Source organism: Girardinichthys multiradiatus, chromosome 22 (genome assembly GCF_021462225.1).
Source record: "Girardinichthys multiradiatus isolate DD_20200921_A chromosome 22, DD_fGirMul_XY1, whole genome shotgun sequence".
Classification (NCBI taxonomy): Eukaryota; Metazoa; Chordata; class Actinopteri; order Cyprinodontiformes; family Goodeidae; genus Girardinichthys; species Girardinichthys multiradiatus.
In genome coordinates this window covers 10,689,933-10,712,868 of record NC_061814.1, presented here as the reverse complement: position 1 = coordinate 10,712,868, position 22,936 = coordinate 10,689,933, and the positions used below count along the sequence as shown (strand labels likewise).

General features: G+C 38.5%; 1 protein-coding gene across 1 annotated transcript; it reads left to right on the top strand.

Moving 5' to 3' along the window:
* Window positions 1-9,195: 9,195 nt before the first annotated feature.
* On the top strand, window positions 9,196-22,928 carry cdc5l (CDC5 cell division cycle 5-like (S. pombe)). The gene is made up of 19 exons (XM_047351275.1): window positions 9,196-9,410; window positions 12,683-12,786; window positions 12,915-13,076; window positions 13,221-13,348; window positions 13,537-13,636; window positions 13,758-13,884; window positions 13,993-14,084; window positions 14,183-14,327; window positions 14,835-15,026; window positions 15,698-15,846; window positions 17,699-17,861; window positions 19,213-19,377; window positions 19,498-19,578; window positions 19,684-19,935; window positions 20,067-20,174; window positions 20,276-20,365; window positions 20,473-20,604; window positions 21,354-21,434; window positions 22,561-22,928. The coding sequence occupies exons 1-19, from the start codon at window positions 9,366-9,368 to the stop codon at window positions 22,672-22,674; spliced, it is 2,430 nt and encodes an 809-aa protein (XP_047207231.1). The 5' UTR covers window positions 9,196-9,365; the 3' UTR covers window positions 22,675-22,928.
* Window positions 22,929-22,936: the final 8 nt, after the last annotated feature.

The following is a 22,936-nucleotide window of genomic DNA, read 5'->3' as shown; positions in this document are numbered from 1 at the left end:
ATCTTAACGGCTCTTGCACCCTTGATCGGTGATCTAGTGGGTGGAATCATCAGGAGATAATGTCTCTCAGAACATCGCAGAAGATGCTTCTCATTTCCCCTCATCAATTCAAGCATCTGACCCAATCAGAAACATCCATCAGACAGACAGCGGAGGAGAATTTGGATGCTGAAATGAGAGCGATATTAAACGAGCCCAGTTTGACTTATGAAAAAATCAAGAAATACGATGCCCTTTTGCAAAGGTATCTGACTCTACTCAAGCAAGGTGTGAAAGAAGAACAGCGGGTGAGTTTGACGCTGCAGCGTGACACAGAGGTTCCTGAACATGAGCGGTCCCAAGAAAAACGAGGCCCCTAAGGATCAGGTTGTTACGGAATTACTGAAAAGCCTACCGAAGCATAACCGTAAAAATGCTGAGTACATTTTGAAGAAATTATCCAAAAGAAGTGAGAGTTGGACTTTGCGAGGTGAATTTGTATTTGAAGGAAATGTTGTAAAGGGGTCCCACATGATTGACTTGTTGAAAAATCTCATGCTACCGTTTAAAAAATCTGGAGCATGGCTACCCCGAGGATGGCCAGACTTTCTACACACCTTGTCAGAGGTAAACATCCCCATATCTTCAGTCATTAACCCTTATGCTCGTGATGAATATAGACGGTTCAAAACAGAGGGAGAGGGTACACCCCCCAGCGTTAAGCAGAGAAGAAAAAGAAGAAGAAGGCAGATAACTCATTCTCCCTACTGGTCGAGATCCGAGCTGGAAGATCCAAAAAATGCTGATGGGAGGTCAAAAATGTCTCTTCGTAAGACGACACCACCACCCCGATGGATTACATTTTCACCATAAACCGTTATAAGAAAATGAAACATGTAGCCTATTTCTTTTATTCAATAAAATATTTATTGATTATATTTTCAAGTCTAGCTTCGGTCTCTACTTCACACACTAACATATGATGTCATTACACAAATATTAAATCATAAGAAAAAACAAACAATGAAAAAAAAAATAAGACACTTTAAATTCCATAACAATCCAGAAACATCTCCAAAGAGCATGTTCCGTGAGTATAAAATGTACAACTTTGATTAATGACACATTTCTGATATTTTTTCACAAAGTTAGATACCATTAAATCATTCTTAATCACATCTCCGGTGTATTTCGACAACACTTGCTGCAGTGATAATCCGCACGCTCTATGACATAGATAAAAAATGCAATGGTGACCGCACACAGTGGACAGTGTTTTGAAGCTGATTATTATGATACAATATTTTTGAGGATCTGTCTTCTAAAAATGTTACGATGCTTGACGGGTAGAACTCGAAATCCGGAGAGAATCCATAAGAGTCAAAAAAGCTGGATTGACCATTCTCATCCAAAGTCAGAGCTAACCAGTGTTCTCCAGGCATATGTGAAGGATGTGTGTTCACAATAAAGTAGGCCGGCCCTGGGAATTTGTCAGCTAGCAGCGGCAGCTGGTCGCACGGCCACACACCACAAAACAAATCTCCCAGCAGATGACGCATCAGGCTCTCAATTTCATGATTATTCATGCCTGATTAGATTAATAATAATCCACCAGCACACGCCTCTTTGAATCAATCTCTAAAATAGAATCATAACAAGCGTAGATGATCAGCGTGGTGGTATATGGCAACGGGTTTCTGAAGCGCATTTCCAATCTTAAATTCCCACTGGAAACTGGAGATAGAGCATCTGTGTCCTCGCCCGGGTTAAGATTAAATGTGAATAGAGAGTATCCTTGATTAAATTCCTGACGTGTTATACTCAGCGGAAGATCTTTTAGATGTCGTCCTGTAGCCGTAAACAAGTTGTAATACTCTCTCACTGAATGACCTTGGTTAAAATTGGGCTGGAAGGCTTTAGCAGGAATTTGTCTGCCGTCCTAACACAAAGCTAAATATTCCATATCAAAATGATTAAAGTCAAACGGATTGAGATTGCGTGTTCCTGTAAAAGCGTCATGATCCAGTAATGCAATCACCACATACTTGGGAAAGATACCTAAGAAAAGATTCTCTTGGTTGCATACCCTTGAATTTTCAGGGATGGAATAAGTTTTTACATTCACACGTGAAAGTGGATACAGAGCATTTGCCTTCATTAAAGCTGAAGCGTGCCCCAGTCGTACAGCTGGAGAGACAGTAACTTTTTTGATAAAAAGAGATGCTCCTAATATCCTGAGTTTGTAAGTGGAGTCTCTTGCTGCCATGAGACAAAAGGCATCGTTGGCTCTTGTAAGTTTAATTTTAAGGTCAACAGAGTTTAAAAGAAGTCTCTCGCAGAAAAATATGTCTGTATGCAGGGGGCCTAGGAGATGTACCTCCCTGGAATTTGCCGTAAAGCCTGCTCTGCTGTTAAGACCTTGGTTAGGGCCGTTAGTTGTAACAATAGAGTTCAGAGCACCTGCAGTGTCTTTATAAAAACGACCAGAGCTAAACTGGGTTTTTAAAGAATCCTCAGAAAAGTTTAACAATGTCTCAATCATGGCTCTATATGGATGTGTGGCGCTGGATTGTGAAATCAATCAATCTCCGAGAGTGACGTCACACTGACTGAAGATGGTGTTTAACGGGTAGTTGATGAGCCCTACAGGTGCATCATCTGGCAGGTTTGTTCCATTCTCGTTAATAATTTTCACTCTGAGATGCAACAGCGTATCGTTGAGATCCAGATACTTTTCTCCGTCTCCCGGAATGAAAAACTCGATCGGCCCTCCATCAGTGATTGCTGATAAAGGCTGGATCTCGGTGTAAATTTTATCTTCGATCGATAGCTGCATCATCGGGGCAGAAAATAAGTCCAACTCTGCCAGCGTGCACTCTGATGATTTGTTATGTAAAAGAGCCATTATTTAAATATATCAAAACTTGCGGAAGACTTCCTTCCTCTTCGTTTGTCAGCTGCGACTGATCTCCATTTTTGTGTTTGTTGTTGTTTTTTAATCATCCTTAAACGATCACCAGGGGGTCTTGTTCTGGGTCTTTTGGATAAAACCATAATTCCTGAACCTTCTTGACCTTCGGTGTGTGTAGAACCACTCATTTTACTCACGGCTCTACCGATGACATCCGAAGCGATATTTGATGCAGCCGTTTTAAGATGGGGTTTTGCAATTGCAAATCCTTTTTTAACCTAAGGGGATACAAAGCGGAATAATTTTGAAAATAATGATCCAATTCCGCGTCCGTACATGACCGGGGCCCCATAAAACCCTGGCAGATTACCGCCTGATTGACTTACATAGTAATTTACAAAGCGATTTGGATCACGTCTCAGACTTAGCTGTGCCATGTTCTCTCTTGCCTGCTTGATGCAGTGTTGAAGGACCAGGGTAATATGAATGATAACCAAGCAGTCTTAGAGGTTATATACATATCTCTGGAATAGTTTATACAAATAAAATTTATCTCAGGCTACGTTGTGATATCACCGGTCTGAAGTGTAGTCTTATGACGGTCTTTCCGTAGACGAAATTTACAGGAACGTTTTGGTCCGATTTAATTTCTATATTGATATTTTGTTGTTTTGATATTTTGTTTGTCTCATTCTGTTGAACTGCTAGCAATTCATTTGCTTTACAGCCGATAGAAGAGAAGGAGTTGAGTAGGCCATTCAAATTCCATGAAATAAGTCAGAAATCAAGTCACTCGTTAGGCGTTTATGAACACAGGATGACAAGAACCCTGGGATGTCAGCTGCTGACTCTTAATTTTGCAAGAACCTAGATGCCTCTCAAGCTTAGGCCCTGAAAACATGTGGAACATTCAGAACATGGTCAGTATCAGTAATGTATGTGGAAATGGTTGACGTGCCACTAAGAAGATCTGAAATGATGCTGACAGATATTGCCAGTTTTCAGTGGCATGTGGCAATACATCTTGCAGTGGCCATCTTAATTAATCAGAATCAGTTTTATTGCCAGGTATGTACAGATAAACAAGGAATTTGACTCTGGTACACTTGGCTCTCAGTAATAAAGAATATCTTTTAAAATGTACATATATGCACAATTGACTTTACAATGGAATATCGGAGCGACCCAGGAGATCCCAGGAGCTACAGCCACCATGCCCAGGAGGTACAACTAACAGCCTCTGTAGCTGCTACTGATGCTGATGCTGATGCTTTGAAGCCGGCGAGGCACTGCTGATTTTGCTGCTGCTATTGTTATTAATATTGCGGCTGCTGAGTAACTGGTGAGGCATTGTGGTATTGCTAATGTCAAACTCTTTATAAGATTGCAAAATGCCACCTTAAAAAGAACACTGGATTTGAGAAGGAGTTGGAAGAAAGAAAAAAATCACTAAACTTCATGTCTGGTAAAATAACTAAAGTAGCATTGGAAAAAGAAAAACTTTTGAATTCAATGGAAAAAGTGAGTAAACTAGAGAACATGGTCAAAGAAAAAGTAAAAAAACATGAAAGTTTTGAAAAAAAATTGATTTGGAACAATATTCAAGAGTGAATGAAATAATCATACAAAGACTTGAAACAAAACACAGAACATTTGCAAGAGCTGTATCAGCTGATAGGGAGGAGGGAAAGTATGCAACAGCTGAAAAATTAGAAACACTAGAACAGAAAATTATAAAGTTTTTTCGAGAGTAGGAACATGGCCATCCGGAGTAGTTACATCGAAGCCCGTCACACCCTTCCAAAAAAGGATGACAAGGCAAGACTTGTTAAAATTGTCAGGTTCTGGAACAGGAAGCATAAAACTGAGCTACTTAAACAGGCAAAAAAACTTAAGAGTACTGAGGTGTACTTAAATGAGCACATGACTTGAAGAATGTAGAAATTGCCAAACAAGCACATATTCTTAAGAAACAAAACAAAATTACAGCAACATGGAGCAGAAATTGTAAGGTGATCATACGACCCAAGGACGAAACAAGAGTTATGATTGTTAAAGAACTCAAATACTTAGACAAATACAGATAAGGTTGTTAAGGTAGTATAAATGCTGTTTATCAAAATAAAAGCATTAACTGAAAGCAAATTAAACAAACAAATTCACTAATGTCTTGTGTAGCAAAATAAAACAATTAGGAATGTCACATATTAATGAGGAAAAAGGTATCTGTTTACGATGGCAACCAGTCATATTTCAACTAATGATATTGAGATGCATCAAAGGATCCTGAACTAGAAGCAATGGGAACTGAAATCGATTGAGTACACTGAGCACAATGCATTCGACATAGAAGATGAACTGGACCCTGATAATAGGTTTTTAGCAACTAACAATAATGATCGCAACTACTACACTGAAGATGATTATAATAATTCTGTTAAATCAGAACGGAAAATCTCAATTATTCATTTCAAAAGTAGAAGCATGTACTCAAACATTAATACTATCAAAGAATATTTACAAAAATTTGTACAGCCATTTAGTATTATAGCATTATCAGAAACTTGGTTCTATGAATATAACAGAATTAATTATGAGTTAGATGGTTATGATTTGAATTATAAAAATAGAGCAAATAAAATGGGTGGAGGAGTTGCTATATATGTTCATGAAAAAATACAGATTTAAAGTAATTGAAAATATGACATTAACAATTAATGGTGTAGTAGAATGCATAACAATAGAAATACTCAATGAAAAAAAGAAAACATTATGGTGAGTTGTTTATACAGGTCACCGGGCTCCTGTTTGGAATTATTTACAGAGTGGGTGGAAAAAACATTTTCAAGAATAGGCAACAAAAAATATTTATCTGTGGGGATTATAATATTGATTTGATAAATCCAAATAAACATAAAACAACTGAAGAATATATCAATAAGATGTACAGTTTGAGTCAATATCTATTACAAAACCCTGTATAATTACATTACACATTGCTACTCTTATTGACAACATTTTCAGAAATAATATGGAGTCTACAAATGTCAGTGCCCTAATAGTCTGTGATATAACTGACCATCTGCCTGTCTTTACATTTTATGATGATAATTGTTATTACCATAAAGCACCCCGAAAACCCATATATAAACGAGTAAGAACTGAAGATGCAATTAACTCAATTTGTCACGACTTAACAGGACAAGACTGGAATACCATATATATAGAGAAAGAGGTGGATTGTGCTTTTGATAAATTAACATTAAAATTAAATTTAAGTTTTAGTTTAACATGCAATAAAACCTGTCCAATTCGTCAGTTTAGTAAAAACAACACAGGTATAAAATGTGCATGGTTAAATAATGGTTTACAAAATACTTGTAAGAAGAAAAATACTTTTTCTAGACAATTCATCAGATTAAAGAACAAAGAATCTGAACATAGATATAAAATATATAAAAACAATTTGACAGATATTATGACAATATTATGACATAAGAACTTAGATTACACCAATCTTTTAAATAATTATAACAATAACACTAAGAAGGTCTGGGAATATTAAATACTGTTACTAAAGGGAATACAAAAAATATGACATACCCAGACTACTTTAGTGATAAGAATATATAATATGAATAAAATTAGAAAATTAGAATATAGTTTCAATAATGTATTTGTAAATGTTGGGCCAGACTTGGCAGATAAAATCCCAAAAGTATAAGCAATAAATTGGATAATTCATCCATATAAATAAATTAAAAGACAATGTTTTAGTCTGGAGTAACTGAGGTAGAATTAATAGATATTGTTAATATGTGTAAGAACAAATAATCTCTTCAATAATAGATTAGAGAAATGTATAGGAAAACATAATATAATCAATTAATGTCAGTATGGATTTATCCATTCTTCAAAATAAAAGGATTTCTTCTTTATTAAGATACAGCTATTATTCCAAATGGGGGTATTATGGGGGGACACGTTATGCTTAAAGATTCATTTCCAATAATGAAGCACTTGTTGGTGAAATTTAGAGAGTTTAACTGGAAGTTTGATAATTTCAAAGTCACATTTTAAGAGGAATTCTATTGCACCGAAGTCTAAAAAGAGTTTTGCAAGGAGGCTAAACCAAAAGTTTTCATAATGTTTAAGAAAGTTTTGTAACCATCTAAGATTAACCAACTGTTTATTAAGTCAAAATCAATGGCATTGAAGCCTCCTTCTTCCAACGATTTTATAATGTCAGCTCTTCTAATGTAATGGTGTTTGTTCTTCCAATCTAAATTAAAATTATTTTGATTAACTTTCTTAATTATATTATTGGGAATTTCTAAGAAATAAGTCGGATAAATGAGTCTTGAAAGACTTTCCATTTTTGAGAGTAATATTCTTCCAAATATTGAAAGATCTCTTTGTAACCATGTATTTAAAATAGTTTTATTTTTTAATAAAATATTGTCTAAGATCGCAGTGGATCTAAAAGTTACATCTTTGGAAACAGTGATCCCTAGATATTTGACCTAATTTTTTAGAGGTATTCCATGAATAGATGTTAGAGGGTGATCACGTAGAGCCATACGTTCACATTTGTCTAGATTTAGATGAAACCCTGAAGCCTTAGAGAACAGGGAAATAGCATTTAAAGCTTTAGGTATTTGTTCCTGGTTTTTGAGGAATAAGGTGGTGTCGTCAGCAAGCTGACTTATAACTAGTTGTTTTCCCATAATATTTAGTTGTTGTATATCATCACAGTGTTTTATTTTAATTGCTAACATCTCTGCAGCCATGATGAAGAGGAGGGGGAAGCTGGACACCCCTGACGAATGCCTCTCTTGATATCAAATCTACTGCAGCTTCCCCAGGACAGCAGAACAGAGCTACTAATATCCTTATAGAACACGTTGATCATTTCAAAGAAATGGTTCCCAAATCCAAAGAGTTCTAAAGATTTAGCAATAAAAGGATGTTCAATTTTATCAAAGGCCTTACAAAAATCTAAGAATTGTATGAAATCATTATCTTGAACTATGTCACTATAATCCAATAAATATAATACTAATCTAATATTGTTGTGGATGGAGCGTCCTTTTAGAAAACCAGATTGAGTTTCACTAATAATTTGTGAAATACCTTTTTTTAGTCGATTCGCAACTATTTGAGCAAAAATGTTATAGTCTATATTAAGTATAGTATTTACTGTATTTCTTGTTCTTACCAGGTTTGGGAATGAGAGTTATTAAACCTTGCTTCATTGTCGGCATTAAACTTTTATTTGAAAAACATGTTTGAATTGCGCAGAAAAACAGATCCTTAATGTCTTCCCAGAAAAAATTTGTAAAAGTTTGCCGTTAAGCCGTCCTGACCTGGAGCTTTTCCTGGAGATAATTGTTTAACCACAACGTCCAATTCATACATTTCTATATCAGAATCACAATCTTCTTTAAAGTCTGATGTTATTTTTGGGATGTGGGGTTCAATATTTCTGAAGAATGTATCACATTCATTCATAGATTAGGAAGATGAGTATAGGTCTCTGTAAAATAAGTAGACTTTTTTAGAGATAAAATCAGGATTGGTACATTCAATGTTATTAATCATAAGATAATTTATTGCATTCCTCTCTTACCTTCTTTTTTCTAGTCCATAAAAATAGGTTGTGTTCTTTTCACCCTCCTCTATCCATTTGGCTCTTGACCTTACAAAGGGTCCACGGGCTCTAAGTATATGCTTATATCTCCAAAGAGATATAAGCATATACTTATATATAGATATAGTATATCTTGTCTAATCTAGACTGGAGATTTAGTAATGATGTTTGATCTGAATCGGATAGGGACGTTTTTGTATGTAATTAATCAATTTCTTGTGCCAAAGTTCTCTCTTTTTCTCTTGTTATTTGACTTTTTCTCGCACAACCTGAAGGTAAAAGTCTAAACAGTTTGTGTGCAGGGTGTGTGGGGTCTGCAGAGATTTTAGCTGGCCTTTTCCTGACCCTAGATCTGTATAAGTCATGGACAGAGGGAAGGTCAGCCTTGATGATTCTCTCTGCAGACCTGATTGTTCGTTGCAGTCTGGACCTGTCCTGTTTTGTGAATTAAATGACTGCTGGCAGCCTAGGAAATCAGTTTACATGTCAATCAATCAATTTGAAACAGTAAAGCGTGTTTTCCTTTTTGTTCAGAAAAAATGTTTTTTTAAAGGACTTTATTTGGCTGCCTAAGCTTCTGTCCTGTTGCCAAAGAACCTTTGGCAGCGGTGAAAAATTTGAACGGAACACCCGGACCTTCCTCCCATGAACACGTTCGAGAATACTGCGACACTTCCGGTGCATGGTGTTTTTTTCCCCCTAGCATTTCGCGTTCAGTTGGCTTTTAATTTTTTGAATATAAAGTTCACGCTCCACGGCATAATAATTGTCAGGAGGGTTGTTTATTGCTTTTGTTGAAAGGGAGAAAACCAGCACCTCGTCAAGATGCCACGAATTATGATAAAAGGAGGCGTTTGGCGGAACACTGAGGTACGTGTTTACATGGTTAGCCTGATGCTAACTCCTGTAACACTGAATGGCTAAAGTTAGCATGCAGCAGTACGTAACTTAACGGGATTCAGCTCAAATAGCACATTTAGTTTTTTATGGGTCGTTTGAATTTTACTCTTAAACAGTTTACTTACTTGAGAGAAGTAGTGCGTCGGCTACTGACCAGGTAGTTTTTAGTTGTTTATGTGGTTAAAAGCGATAACGTCATTAGTAAAAGAAAATGTAGCCTTCACGACTCCGCACTTGTTCCTCACGAGGAGGAATATATTTAAATACCATAGAAGAAATAGCATTATAAATAGGTATAAAAAACAGATGTTTTGTGTATACTTTTAATTTTTAAGTTATCCATCATAAACCAAACACTTGGGATGATTTATAGAGTTAAATTGCAACCCTTCAGATTCAGCATTGAACTTTGTAAAAAAACTGGATTTTTTTCAGCATTCTGTTCGATTCCCTTTATTAGTTCCCCTGACATAATTTCACGTTTAAATGGTTGATTTTTTTAAAATTGCGTGAGCAATACTCAGTGCACAAAAGGAGCTTTTCGTTATATGGGTCATTTGTTTCACATCATACCCATTTGGAGTGCTCTATGTTAAATCCCTTTCAAATCATACTAACCCAACTCAATGAGTGTTTTACTCATCATGATCAACTGAAAGTTCCCAATACAGAATGGGGAATTGAAGTCAAGAAACCAATATTACACCTCCTGATCCTCATTAGGAGGTAGTAAAAACTGTAACGTCTATGTAACAGGATATGTGGAATTGTTGGACAAGTGTGACAAAAAAAATGGTGGTCAAGGCACAGTCCTCAGGTGTGAACAGAGCAGAGCTACCAGAAGATCCTGAGTAACATGCTGATTAGCAAAATCTGATGCAGATAACAACATGCTGAGGATACCACATTACTAATTTTATTATATTTAAAGGCCTGAATGCATTTGGGCAGCCTGCATGAGGTCAGAGGCACAGAGCTCAGTCAGATCCAAGGGACATTACTCCCAAATATGTTACAAATATTGATCAGGTGAAAGCTGAGAGTTGCAGCTAGGTTAATTCCAGCTGTGAGCACACAAAAGCCATGATCCCGGCAGATTGACTTATAAGATGTGACCGGACAAAGTGATCACTTTTGGGGTGTTTGTATTTTGGAACTATGATCATCATTTCTCTCTCCTAGATATAACAATTGACGGAGCCTTTACTGTGACTAACTATGTGATCTATTTCAGACTCTAACCTTGAAATCTGGCTCAGAGTTTATCTGTTCTTTCTTTCTAGATGAAACGACTAAAGGAGCTACATCCATTAACATTTACTTTTCCTTCCCATAGAAAGGACTCCTGGATCAGTGCTTCTGTATTCTTTGTGTGTCTCTGCTCTGTTCTCTCAAACCCCCAGTCGGTTGTGGCAGATGGCCGCTCACACTGAGCCTGGTTCTGCTGGAGGTTTCTTCCTGTTAAAAGGGAGTTTTTCCTCTCCACTGTCGCTACATGCATGCTCAGTATGAGGGATTGCTGTAAAGTCAACGCCAGTGACTGTCCACTGTCTCTACATGCTCATCCGGGAGGAGTGAATGCTGCAAGTCACTGACTGGATGCAATCTGCTGGGTTTCCTTAGATAGAAAAACTTTTTATCCAATTTGAATAAATAACTGAATCTGACTGCATTGTTCAATGGTTACGATTAATTGGAATGTATGAACCTGACTGTTGTGAAGTGCCTTGAGATGACGTGTTGTAAATTGGCGCTATATAAATAAAACTGAATTGAATTGAAATGTGACCAAAGCACACGGCCCCAGTGGACTAATTATAGAAATAATTGAATAGAATAGAAGAAAAAAAAAACACTATATTGCCAAAAGTATTGTGTCACACAACCAAATCAATGGATTATGGTGTTCCAGTCAACTCCATTGCTGCAAGCGTATAAAGTCTGGTGTGGAGAAACTTGACTTGCCTGCACAGAGTCCTGGACCTTAACCTTCTTGAACACCTTTGGGATGAATTGGAGCAGAGGCTGCAGTTCTGGTTTCCTCATCTAGCTATGAACCCACTCCTAAAGATGTTTACAGAGTAGTTAAAGTTTCTATTACTGGCAATGGTGGGTCCATCAACAAATTGGACGTTTTAAGAATTAAAACTTTACATTAAGAATAGGATGTCATCAAAGTTCATGTACATGTAAAAGTGGAAAAATAAATACTTTTGGCAATATAGTGTTTATATGAAAGAGAAAATGCAAGTAAAAAATAACCTAATTCCTGTTTTTTAATCAACATTTAATTGCTTAAAAAGTAATAACCAAGCATATCTTTTGTGTTCACTTAGCATTCGTTGCAAAAGACACATCTGCAGCTAAACAAGTTCTAACAAATGTCAAAAGCTCAGCCCTTTTTGATTGACTTTGCATCAATATGGTGCTAGCTGCCTCTAATGAAAATGGTCAAAAACAGTAGGAGTAGAAGAGGTTGCTCCTCGCAAGAGACTGAGTGCTGATATCCTCCAGTTTTGGGGGCGTTTAAAAACACAGGTATTTTAGCTTGTTTTGCAGGTAGTTGTGACGTCTGTTCTGACATGCTCTGTGTCTGCTGGTGGTAGTGTGTGCTCACTTGTTAGCGCGCATGTCTTTGCATCAGTGCAGAACACTGCAACAAGGGTCACAGAGAGCAGAACATTGAGAGGTAGAAATGACATAGTGTTATGAAAATAACATAAGATCAAACGTATACCATAGGAAATGTAACCCTAAATTACTTCAGCTGGGATCCATGTTATTTAAGGAACAAATTTGATATACTTATTAACTTGACCGTCTAGGAGAGCAGAGGGGGTCGTTGGAGGGGTGGGGCGCCACTCCAGTATAACTACAGGGGAAATACAGCAATTTTGTAAAAGGAAAAAAACTATTTCAGCTTTACTTTTATTATTTAAACGGACTGTGTTGCTTAATATTGAATCTTCTTTCACCTAAAGGAGTTCAAAGTTAAAAGTTTTAGTTTAAAACACAGTTGTTACTGCAATAAAATATGAGTTTATTGTAAGGATTTATACATCTCTTTACGAGGGCTGTCAATAAATGTGGCCAGCACTTTGGCAGGAGGAGTTAATGTTAATAATTACTTTAAATCAATAAGACACCCACCCCAAAATACAAAACAATCCCTTTGTCCAAGACTATGTAGATAGCATCAGATTGCAGATCCATTTTTAGATTATTTGCCTTTCTGTTTGTAGGATGAGATCCTCAAGGCGGCGGTGATGAAATATGGGAAAAATCAGTGGTCACGTATCGCCTCCCTGCTCCATCGCAAGTCTGCCAAACAGTGCAAAGCCCGATGGTAAGTCCTGATACAGACACATAAATTACTCAAAAGATGTAATTTGATCACATTTTACTGTAGACATATTTCAGTGGAGCTTCTGTTTTAAACCGAATCATAATCCCTGACTTTGCTTGTACCTGTAGGTATGAGTGGCTGGATCCCAGTATCAAAAAGACAGAATGGTCCAGAGAGGAGGAGGAGAAACTTCTTCACTTGGCCAAGCTGATGCCCACTCAGTGGAGAACCATCGCTCCGATCATTGGGCGTACTGCTGCCCAGTGTCTGGAGCATTATGAATACCTACTGTACGAGTTTTTGCCTTTAGATACATTTTTAGAGTAAATTCAATCAAAGGCATACTCCACAGGAATGTGAAAGATTGCTTCCTTCACAATCGGGATCATGTCACTCTGAATCTTGTTAATATATGTCTTTTTGTGTTTGTTTAGAGACAAAGCAGCCCAGAGAGAAAATGAGGAAGAGGTGGGAGATGATCCCAGGAAGTTAAAACCAGGAGAGATTGATCCTAATCCTGAGACTAAACCTGCCAGGCCCGACCCTGTGGACATGGATGAAGGTGTAGTACGCAATTATTACTGAGATAGAAACAGATGATGTTACGTTGGAACGTTGTCTGAACAAAGTCTGCAGCAGGTCATGCTGTTGATCACCCCAAGGATCTGTTTTGTTAAACATTCTATATTTGCAGCATTGTTTGCAGGGTCGGCATAATAACTGTTTGTTCGTCTGTATTTCTATGTGTAGATGAGTTGGAGATGCTGTCAGAAGCCAGAGCTCGTTTGGCCAACACACAGGGCAAAAAAGCCAAGAGAAAAGCCAGAGAGAAACAGCTGGAGGAAGCCAGGTTCAAACATTTTATGCATTCACTGTTTTCTTTCTTTTTAGCTTGAGGAGAATGCATGAAACGCTGTTGTTGCATGTTAAGGAAAAAATAACATGTTTTGCTCTTTGATCTTCAATGGCAGGCGATTGGCTGCTCTGCAGAAACGCAGAGAGCTCAGAGCTGCAGGAATCGATGTGCAGAAGAAGAGGAAGAAGAAGAGAGGAGTGGACTACAATGCTGAAATCCCCTTTGAAAAGAAACCTGCAGCGGTATTTGTTAATATATAGTAAAACCATGTTGATTCAGAATGCAGCAAATAGGAGAGAGGGGCTTCACTGATGTAATTTCAAGGATTATTAATTTTTGTTTACATGAAGGGTTTCTATGACACCAGCATGGAGCAGTATGATGCTCTGGAACCAAACTTCAAACGGCTCAGACAGCAGCACCTGGATGGAGAACTCCGCAGGTTAGTAACACTCTGGTTTGGGTTTCCACCAGAAAGCATCCAAGAAATATGTTTTTATTATTGTTGTTTTGATTTTGTTTTGTATGTATTGTTTGTAGTGAGCGCGAGGAGAGGGATAGGAAGAAGGATAAACAGAAGATTAAGAAGAAGAAAGAGAGCGATCTCCCGTCCGCCATCCTGCAGACCAGCGGAGTGGCCGAGTTCACCAAGAAACGCTCCAAACTGGTCTTACCTGCACCACAGGTAACTGCTGTGTATTCTACTACTTACAAGGTTCCTACACAGTCTGGAAAAGCATAAAATTGGTTTTTGTATGTTCCAGGTTTGGATAAGCAGGAAAAAAGTAAATAGACTATGGAAAACGTTTTAATTCCAGGCTTCCCTGTCTATATTTTCCATCTGTTAATGGAAAACGTTTTAATTCCAGGCTTCCCTGTCTATATTTTCCATCTGTTCATCCATCCATCCAGCTGTCTGCCCGCCTGCCTACTTATCCATTCATCAAAAGATTTGTTCAGTCGTTACATAGACACATTTGCGTGCATACGTAATTCAATTTAAGGCCTGACATCTATAGAAATATCTGTCTGGAGTCTGGAAACATGGAATTTGGACATGAGAAATTGAATTGAACCCTAATTCTAATCAGACAGCTGGATTATTTTCCCAGTAAATAAAGCACTAATGATTTACCATGTTCCTATTGGAAACAAACTCTTTCTTTGTTGTTTATTCTGACTGTGCTCTTAGATCAGTGATGCTGAGTTAGAGGAAGTGGTCAAAATGGGCGTGGCCAGCGAGGTCGCTCGTCAAGCAGCTGAGGAGAGTGAAGGTGGTAACTTGGCCTCTTCAACCCTGCTGTCTGAGTACAGCGTCACCAACAACATGACAACAGGACTGAGGACTCCACGCACTCCTGCTGCCCAGGACAGGATACTGCAGGTGACTCATGAAACACTCACAGCTGGATCATGTCAGGTCTTTATTATGACACATCGTTGGCCTCATAGCATAATTGCCATATTTTGGCTTCATGTTACAATATCAACAAAAAATATAATGTGCTCGCTGAAAAATGTGTTATTCCTTGTTTTCCAAAAACGTTCAAATAGGACATAGGATATTATGCTTTGAGGCTAACCATTCGTTACTTAGCTGTTGGTTCCTGACATTTTAGTTTGTGGGCCTCGTCTTGTTGTTAAAGAAACTATCCCTTATCAATAAGGGCTGATGTAATGAATAAAAGCCAAACTGGAAAACATTTTTGGACATTTGTTGATGTTGGTGGTAAAATGTAATGGTGGCAGGGGTTGTAAAACTTGTTTGAATGTGTTGATATCAAAACTAACTTAATTTTTATTTATTTAATAATCTCAATTATTTGATAAAGTTTAAATTTGAGTTTTTTGATTTAATAGAATGTCACTAGTTAGTGGAGGCAATAATATTGCCTTAAAAATGAGATGGCCGGTAAAGATTTCTTTAATTCTATTCTAGTTGATCCAGTTTAATCAATATGTTTAAACTTGTTGGGCTTGTATATCATCTTAGTTGCTTGTTTTTTTTTTTTACCAACCACATGATACAGTGTTTTTCTGTATTTGTGATTGTAGGAAGCACAGAACCTGATGGCTCTGACCAACATCGACACGCCCCTGAAAGGAGGCCTCAACACCCCGCTGCACGAGAGCGACTTCAGTGGAGTGACTCCTCAGCGGCAGCAGATTCAGACTCCCAACACTGTTCTCAGTACACCGTTCAGGTAAAATCAAATGAGCACACACTAGTTGCTCCTACCTGATGTTTTACACACAACTTCCAAATTATGTTTGTTTTATCCTCTTATGAATTAAGAGTCAATCAAAACAAGGGTCCTATTGACACATTTATGAAATAGTTAAAAAATGTGGATGTTTCAGGAACAAGACCTTTTACTGTTTTAATCGTATGGTCTCAAATGACTCATAGATGTGCTGCTTTAAAACCAAGTGCAGTAATTGGTTAAAACCAAGCGCAAAGGAAATGTCTTTTGTAGACCTCTAAGACAGGATTCTCTAAAGGGACAAATCTGGGGAAGAGTACAGAAACGTTTCTGCTGCTTCAGAGGTCCCAGTACACACAGTGGCCTCCATCATCCCTAAACTACAGGATTGGGGAGAAGGGCCTTAGTCAGGGTGGTGACCATGACCCTGATGGTCCCTCTGTCAGAGCTCCAGTGTAGCTCTGTGGAATGAGGAAGCCCGTTGTGGCCTGCTTGGAGTTTGACAGATTGCGCCTAAAGGACCCTCAGACCATGACAAATAAAATCCTCTGGTCTGATGAGACAAAGATTGAACTCTTTGGTATGAATATCAGGTTTGGCAGGCACCCCTCATCACATGGCCAATGCCATCCCTACATTGAAGCATTGTGGTGACAACATCATGCTGTAGGGATCTTGATCAGCGGGAGAAACTGTGAGACTAGTCGTTTTAGAGGGAAATATGATTGAGGCAATGTACAGAGACATCCTGGAGGAACACCTGCTCCAAAGCGTTCAAGACCTCAGACTGGGGCGACAGTTCATCTTTCAGTCAGGCAATGACGTCTAGCAAACAGCAAAGATATCAAAGGAACGACTTCAGGAAAACTTTGTAAATGTGAGTGGCCCAGCCAGAACCGAGACGGATTGCTGTTCGCCGACCTTTCCCATCCAGCCTGATGGAGCTCGGGAGGTTCTGCAAAGAGGAATGGGTGAAACTGACCAAACATAAGTGTGCCACACGCAGCCAAGAAGACGGGAGGCTGTAGTGGCTGCCAAAGGTGGATCAACAAGGTGTTGAGCAAACCCTGTAAATAATCACGTACATGGGATTTATTAGTGTTTTATTTTTAATGTATTTACAAAAAGGAGAAGAAATTCTAGCTGTTATAATGTGTTGCCTGCAGAGTTTTGAGGGAAAAATAACCATGATCCATTTTGGATGAAGGTTGTAACTTAAAGTGAACAAACTGCTACGCTGTAATAGGAAGGTTTGTACCTCCTCAGTCTTATTGAGATCGTATACTTTATAGACTTTTCAGGGAATAATAATATTAATACTTGTAGCTTTAGTTATATCAGAACTAGAAATACTTCTCAACTGAGTGGGAAATGACTGCTATGAAGGTATTTCATTGCATAGGGAGCTTGATTTCTCTTTAAATATTGCTTTATGTTTCACCATTGGTGTTTCTGGTATTTGATACTCATAATTTATTGTCAAATATTCCCTCAAAGGTATGCTCTTGCTGATTATCTTTTTCCAGCTCTTGTATATTTACATTTATATTTGAGTTTGAAAAGGATTGGCTTTAATTCTCTAGTACAACACATTTAAAAACAGTCAGAAAGCCAGAAGAATTATTAACAAAGAGCCATTTAAAAGGTTATAGGAGATTCAGCACTTTCTGAGGGAGATTATAAATGTGATGACTCAAAACATTTTGCATAGTTTTGTAAAAAAGTAATGCCTTAGGTGTTTCTTCTTGTTTGTCACCAAAGCTTGCCTGAAACAACAGAGCACCACTTTTCTTACAACATAAACAAGAGGTGAATTGTGTTTGTTTCATAAATTCAACATTTTCTCCTGCAGAAGTCCTGGACCAGGTCAGGCCTCAGATGGGATGACACCTCTAGCAGGCGGAATGACCCCTCGTGGTACTCCAGGGTTGACCCCTGGGCGCACGCCACTGAGGGACAAACTGAACATTAACACAGAAGACCAGCTGGCTGACCCTGCGTATGCCAAACATGTGGTAAAAAAGAAAATAATTGAGCCATGCATTTTACTTAATATACAATAACTTATAAAATGATCGATTCCCCTTACCATAAACCTCAATGCATATTATTGGGATTTATTTGTGACAAACAAAAACAGAGTTGGGCCAATAATTATACCAGACCTTATTACAACAAAAAATCTGACAAGTATGTCTACATTTGTATTCATCCCAACTTGTGTCATTACTTTATAGATACACGTTTCACTGCCAGCACAGGAAGAGGTCTTTTAGGGTGTGTTTGTATCAGCTTTGCACATGTAGACTGACATTTTCACCCATTCCTATGAGAATCCCTCAAGCTCTGTTAAAATCCAGTTTTAGTGTTGTCCTGCTGGAGAGGGCCCCTCTGTCCCAGTCTCAAGGCTTTTCCAGCCTCCAACATGTTTCTTCCATGTTGTCCTGTATTTAGCTCAATCCATTTTCCCATCCACTCTGACCAGCATCCTTGTCCTTGCTGAAGAAAAGCATTCCCACACCATGAGGCTGCCACCACCATGCTTTATAGTGAAGAAGGCAAATTCAGGGTTGTATGCCGTGTTAGTTTTCAGTCACACAAAACCTTTAACATGTAGGTTGAAACCGGAAGTTTTGGTTTAACTCAACCAGAACACCTCTCTGATATGCTTGCTGTGTCTCCTTCATGGCATGTGGTAAACAGATCATTTTGAGGCTTTAAACAATGGCTTTCTTCGTGTCACTCTCCCATAAAGTCCAGATTTTTAGAGTCCTTGACTACTGAAAGATTCTCCTACCTGGGCTGCCACTTTGGGTGGACAGCCATGTCTTGCTGGGTTAGCCGATGGTGCCATGCTCTTTCCATTTTCAGATGATGGATTGAAAAGTTTCCTATGAGATATTGTTTTATAGCTTTACCCTGCTTAACATGTCCAATGTCTGTTTGTTCACTAATGTTCTAGCAGAAATCTGAGGCCCTAACAGAATATCTAGATTTATTCTTAGATTAAATTACACACAGGACTTCATTCAAGGGTATTAGAGTAAATGGGTCTGTACACAAGTTTATGCCACACTTTTCAGATTTTGAAAATCACATTTTCTATTTATAGTTTTGCTCTACTTTATTTTGGCCTGTCGCCTATGATCTCGACAAAAGACGGACATTTGTGATTGCAACATTACAAAATGTGAACAAGTTCTAGGGGTGTTAATACTTCTGCATGCTGTAATGTTCACATGTCACAAGAAACACATTTTCACAGTTCTCAGTCATAGATTTAATATGGCAACAGTAAGAAGCATGCTTGTAAAAAAAAAAAAGTTACAACATAAAGAAAATAATTTGTATATTTGCTCATTACAGCAAAAGGAAAGCCTGCAGCAGCTGAGACAAGGCCTAATGTCACTTCCTGTCCCTAAGAACGACTTTGAGATTGTTCTTCCTGAAAACGCAGAGAAAGAACTGGAAGAGACGGAGATGGAGAGTGGATTCATAGAGGACTCTGCAGACATAGAGGCACGCAAACAGGTAAGCCACATAAAGACACAAAGGATACGTTTCCTTTCAAGAATATGTTAAAAACTATTTTTTTAATGCAGTGAGTTTAAAGATTGAAAAACTTGGTCAAATATGAATATGTTTTATCAGACTCAACGGGATACAGAAAGGGAGAAGGAGCTGAAACTTCGACACACAGCTGTTCAGAGGAATCTTCCCAGACCTACTGAGGTACAGTTTGATTGCCACCATATAAATATAGCAGATCCTTGATTAGCTATGGTTTAGTATTATATTTATTGGTTTGTGAATATTGATTCGTTATTGTCCGTGCAGGTAAATGAGTCAGTGCTGCGCCCTGCCTCCATGGAGCCGCTCACTGACCTCCAAATAGCTGAGGAGCTCATCAAACAGGAAATGATCACTATGTTGCATCACGACTGCATGCACCATCCCTCAGCTAACGCAACCAATCAGCTGCAGCGCCTCAAAACTAAAGGTCCCACGTCTACGTCCAACAACGCCTCACACATCTCTTACCTGGAAACGCACCCCTACAAGCCAGTCAGCACGGAGGAGATGCACCAGGTCACCACCGTAGTTAGTTCTGCAATCAGGATCACTTCAAGCTCACCTAAACTGTTCTGTGCACGTGTAAAACGTTGTGACATAGATGGATGTGTAAAAAGTGGTTGTGATTGTGGCATGTCGATTAACAGGCGAAGACAATACTGACAGCAGAAATGGAGGTGGTTAAGGTGGGAATGGGCCATGGAGATCTCAGCATGGAGGCCTACACCCAGGTGTGGGAGGAATGCTACGGACAGGTAAGAATCCACTCCCCTGACTTCAGAACAAATGTTGGTGATATAAAACTGGATTTTTTTTTCTCTTAATTGCAGTAAAATATGTCTATCTTGCTGCACAGGTGCTGTATCTAGCGGGTCAGAACAGGTACACACGAGCTAATCTGGCATCAAAGAAGGATCGAATCGAAAGTCTGGAGAAGAAACTAGAGGTAAGGAGAGAACAGTTCAAGGAGTTTGTTTGGCTTATTTTTTACAGTGCTGCTACATGGGGGTTCTGATCCAAACACTGACAGCCCTGTATCTGTGAACTCACCAGCTGAACCGTGGCCACATGACAGCAGAGGCCCGGAGAGCAGCTAAACTGGAGAAGAAACTTAAAATTCTGCTGGGAGGTTTCCAGTCCAGAGCGCTGGGGCTCCTGAAGCAACACAATGAACTCTGGGAACAGGTACCAAGTGTATTTTAGTTGAACTGCCAGGATTGATACCAGCAAGAAGAAACTGTTGCGTATAATTTAAGATTAGCTTGTTTTTTAACTTTTATGTCTGTGCTTCCACAATAAGTATGGTCTCCAGGGTTGAAATCACCAGAGGTCTTTAATATATTACACTCACGTTGAAAAAGTCCAGGTTTTATTTAGTTAAGTTTCTGCATTAATAAATGGCTTCTTTAATCAATGGTTGCATGGGCAGCATTTGTTCATGCTTGGTGTTTTAGTTTTGGTTGAGGAATTGTGGTTTTACTACACTGAAACAAAACTACAAGCCCCAGATCTTCATCTCCCCCTGTGAACACTTCACAGAGTTTCTGCTACTTGGCCAAAACCTGCTGTCAGTAACTGAAGCACCATTCACCACTTCCTTCATCCCTCACCCTAACCCTTAATGGAGATTTTAAATTTAAACCAGAATGGTCTTAATAAGATCCTAAATTTACCTTAGATTTGATTAAGTGTAAATTACTGACACGTAGAGAAACCCCGACTCTTTAGACTATTTCCAGGCTAGTATTTATTGTTGTGTTGAATAGTTTAGCTGTAAAAGGCAACATAATCATTTAATAACTTCATGTTCATATGGTCTTAATGATCAGTGAATGGACAATCTAAGATTTACTTGTCTTTTCAGGATTCAAATGTTCTTTGAAAAAACCTGAATATGGTGGTTGCAGTAACGTTATGTCTGTGTTGTCCACCAGGTGGAGCAAGCAGCCACTGAGCTGCAGACTTTCAATCAGCTGAAGCAACAGGAGGACATGGCCATTCCCAGGAGACAAGCGGTAATACATTAAACTCTTGTTACAGCTTGTTTCACTAGCTCATTAAGATTTTGCCAATTAGTTCCATAATTTGGAAGGTAAAGGTTTCAGCTTGTCGGAGGAACAAATTTAAGCAATTTGTAAGACGAATAAAAATGGCAACATTTTGAGAATTCAATTCAATTCTAAAATACTTTATTAATCCCAAAAGGAAATTAAATGTTGCTGTAGCTCATATTATGCAGATTTCTTCAAAGAGTCGTTGTAGATGCTGATGGCTGTGGGCAGGAAGGATCTCCTGTAGCGCTCCGTCTTACAGCAGATCTGAAGAAGCCTCTGACTGAAGACACTCTGTTGTTGTAGGACAGTCTCATGAAGAGGGTTCTCTATTATAATGGACACTTACCATCTTATTTCTACACTTAATGTAGAAACTTGAGCCTCTTTCATAAAACATTTTCGTCATAAACCTGTGACATTGACACCAGCAGTGCAAGTCAGCAGATAAGAGTTCTTTTCAAAGCAATAATGGTGGATGAATTCAGTGTAGCAATCCTGTTGTTGGCGATCAAACGCTTTAAATTTCAATTCTATTTATAGCACTTTGACTATTCTCATGCAAAAGGATTTGAGCCTGCTGCTGGCTTGTTGGTACAAACCATACATCACTCCATTGACCCCCAAAGCCGCCCTGCTTTTGTACATGTCAGCCAAGGCAGGCCTGTGACTACCTCCCTTGGTGAGTTGGGAGTATCAGGCTGGCTGACCTCTACCCCTCCTCCCTGCATCGATCTTTTCACAGAACGCAACTAAGTGGTCTAAGATCCCACCTAGTTTTGTTGAGCAGGTTGTGGATAAAGTTGCCATCTCATCAAAATTAAAGGACATTTTTAAATGCAAGTATTTTACTCAACCAGAAGATACTTTTTTCCTTTGATGTAATTCATTAAGATTACATTTTTTTTTTCTGGAGATCAAAACCCAGTATGACAAGATTGACCCAATTATTGTGTGGTAATGATGGTTCATGCATATACTCACTGATTAATGGAAACTTCTACTCTAATACTTCAGACCTGGTTTTTGTTGTATGTCGATGATAAATTAAAAAGCTAAATATTGGCATGTTTGCTGGTTTTTGTTTCAGGCTCTGCGGGAGGATGTGGACAGGCAGATGGAGAGGGAGAAGGAACTTCAGCAGAGATATGGAGAGCTGATGATGGAGAGGGAGTCTCTGCTCAGCAGTACTCAGAAATTTTAAGCAACACATTCATTCTGAAACAAATCAGAGAAACTCTGATATCCAGCTGACAGCTGCAACGTTTACTGCCCAGTAACCTTCCAGATAGATCGTATTGATCGATGTTTTTTTTTTCCCGATCATTACTTCTAACTTCTACGATGCTCTGCCTCTATGTGCTGATGTTGCTGTGAATGCCACAAGCTGTGTTTTGAGCCTGCTTAATAGACCTTGTTTCTGTACTATTGACCAATAAAATTTTCCATCAATGACAACCGGAAAT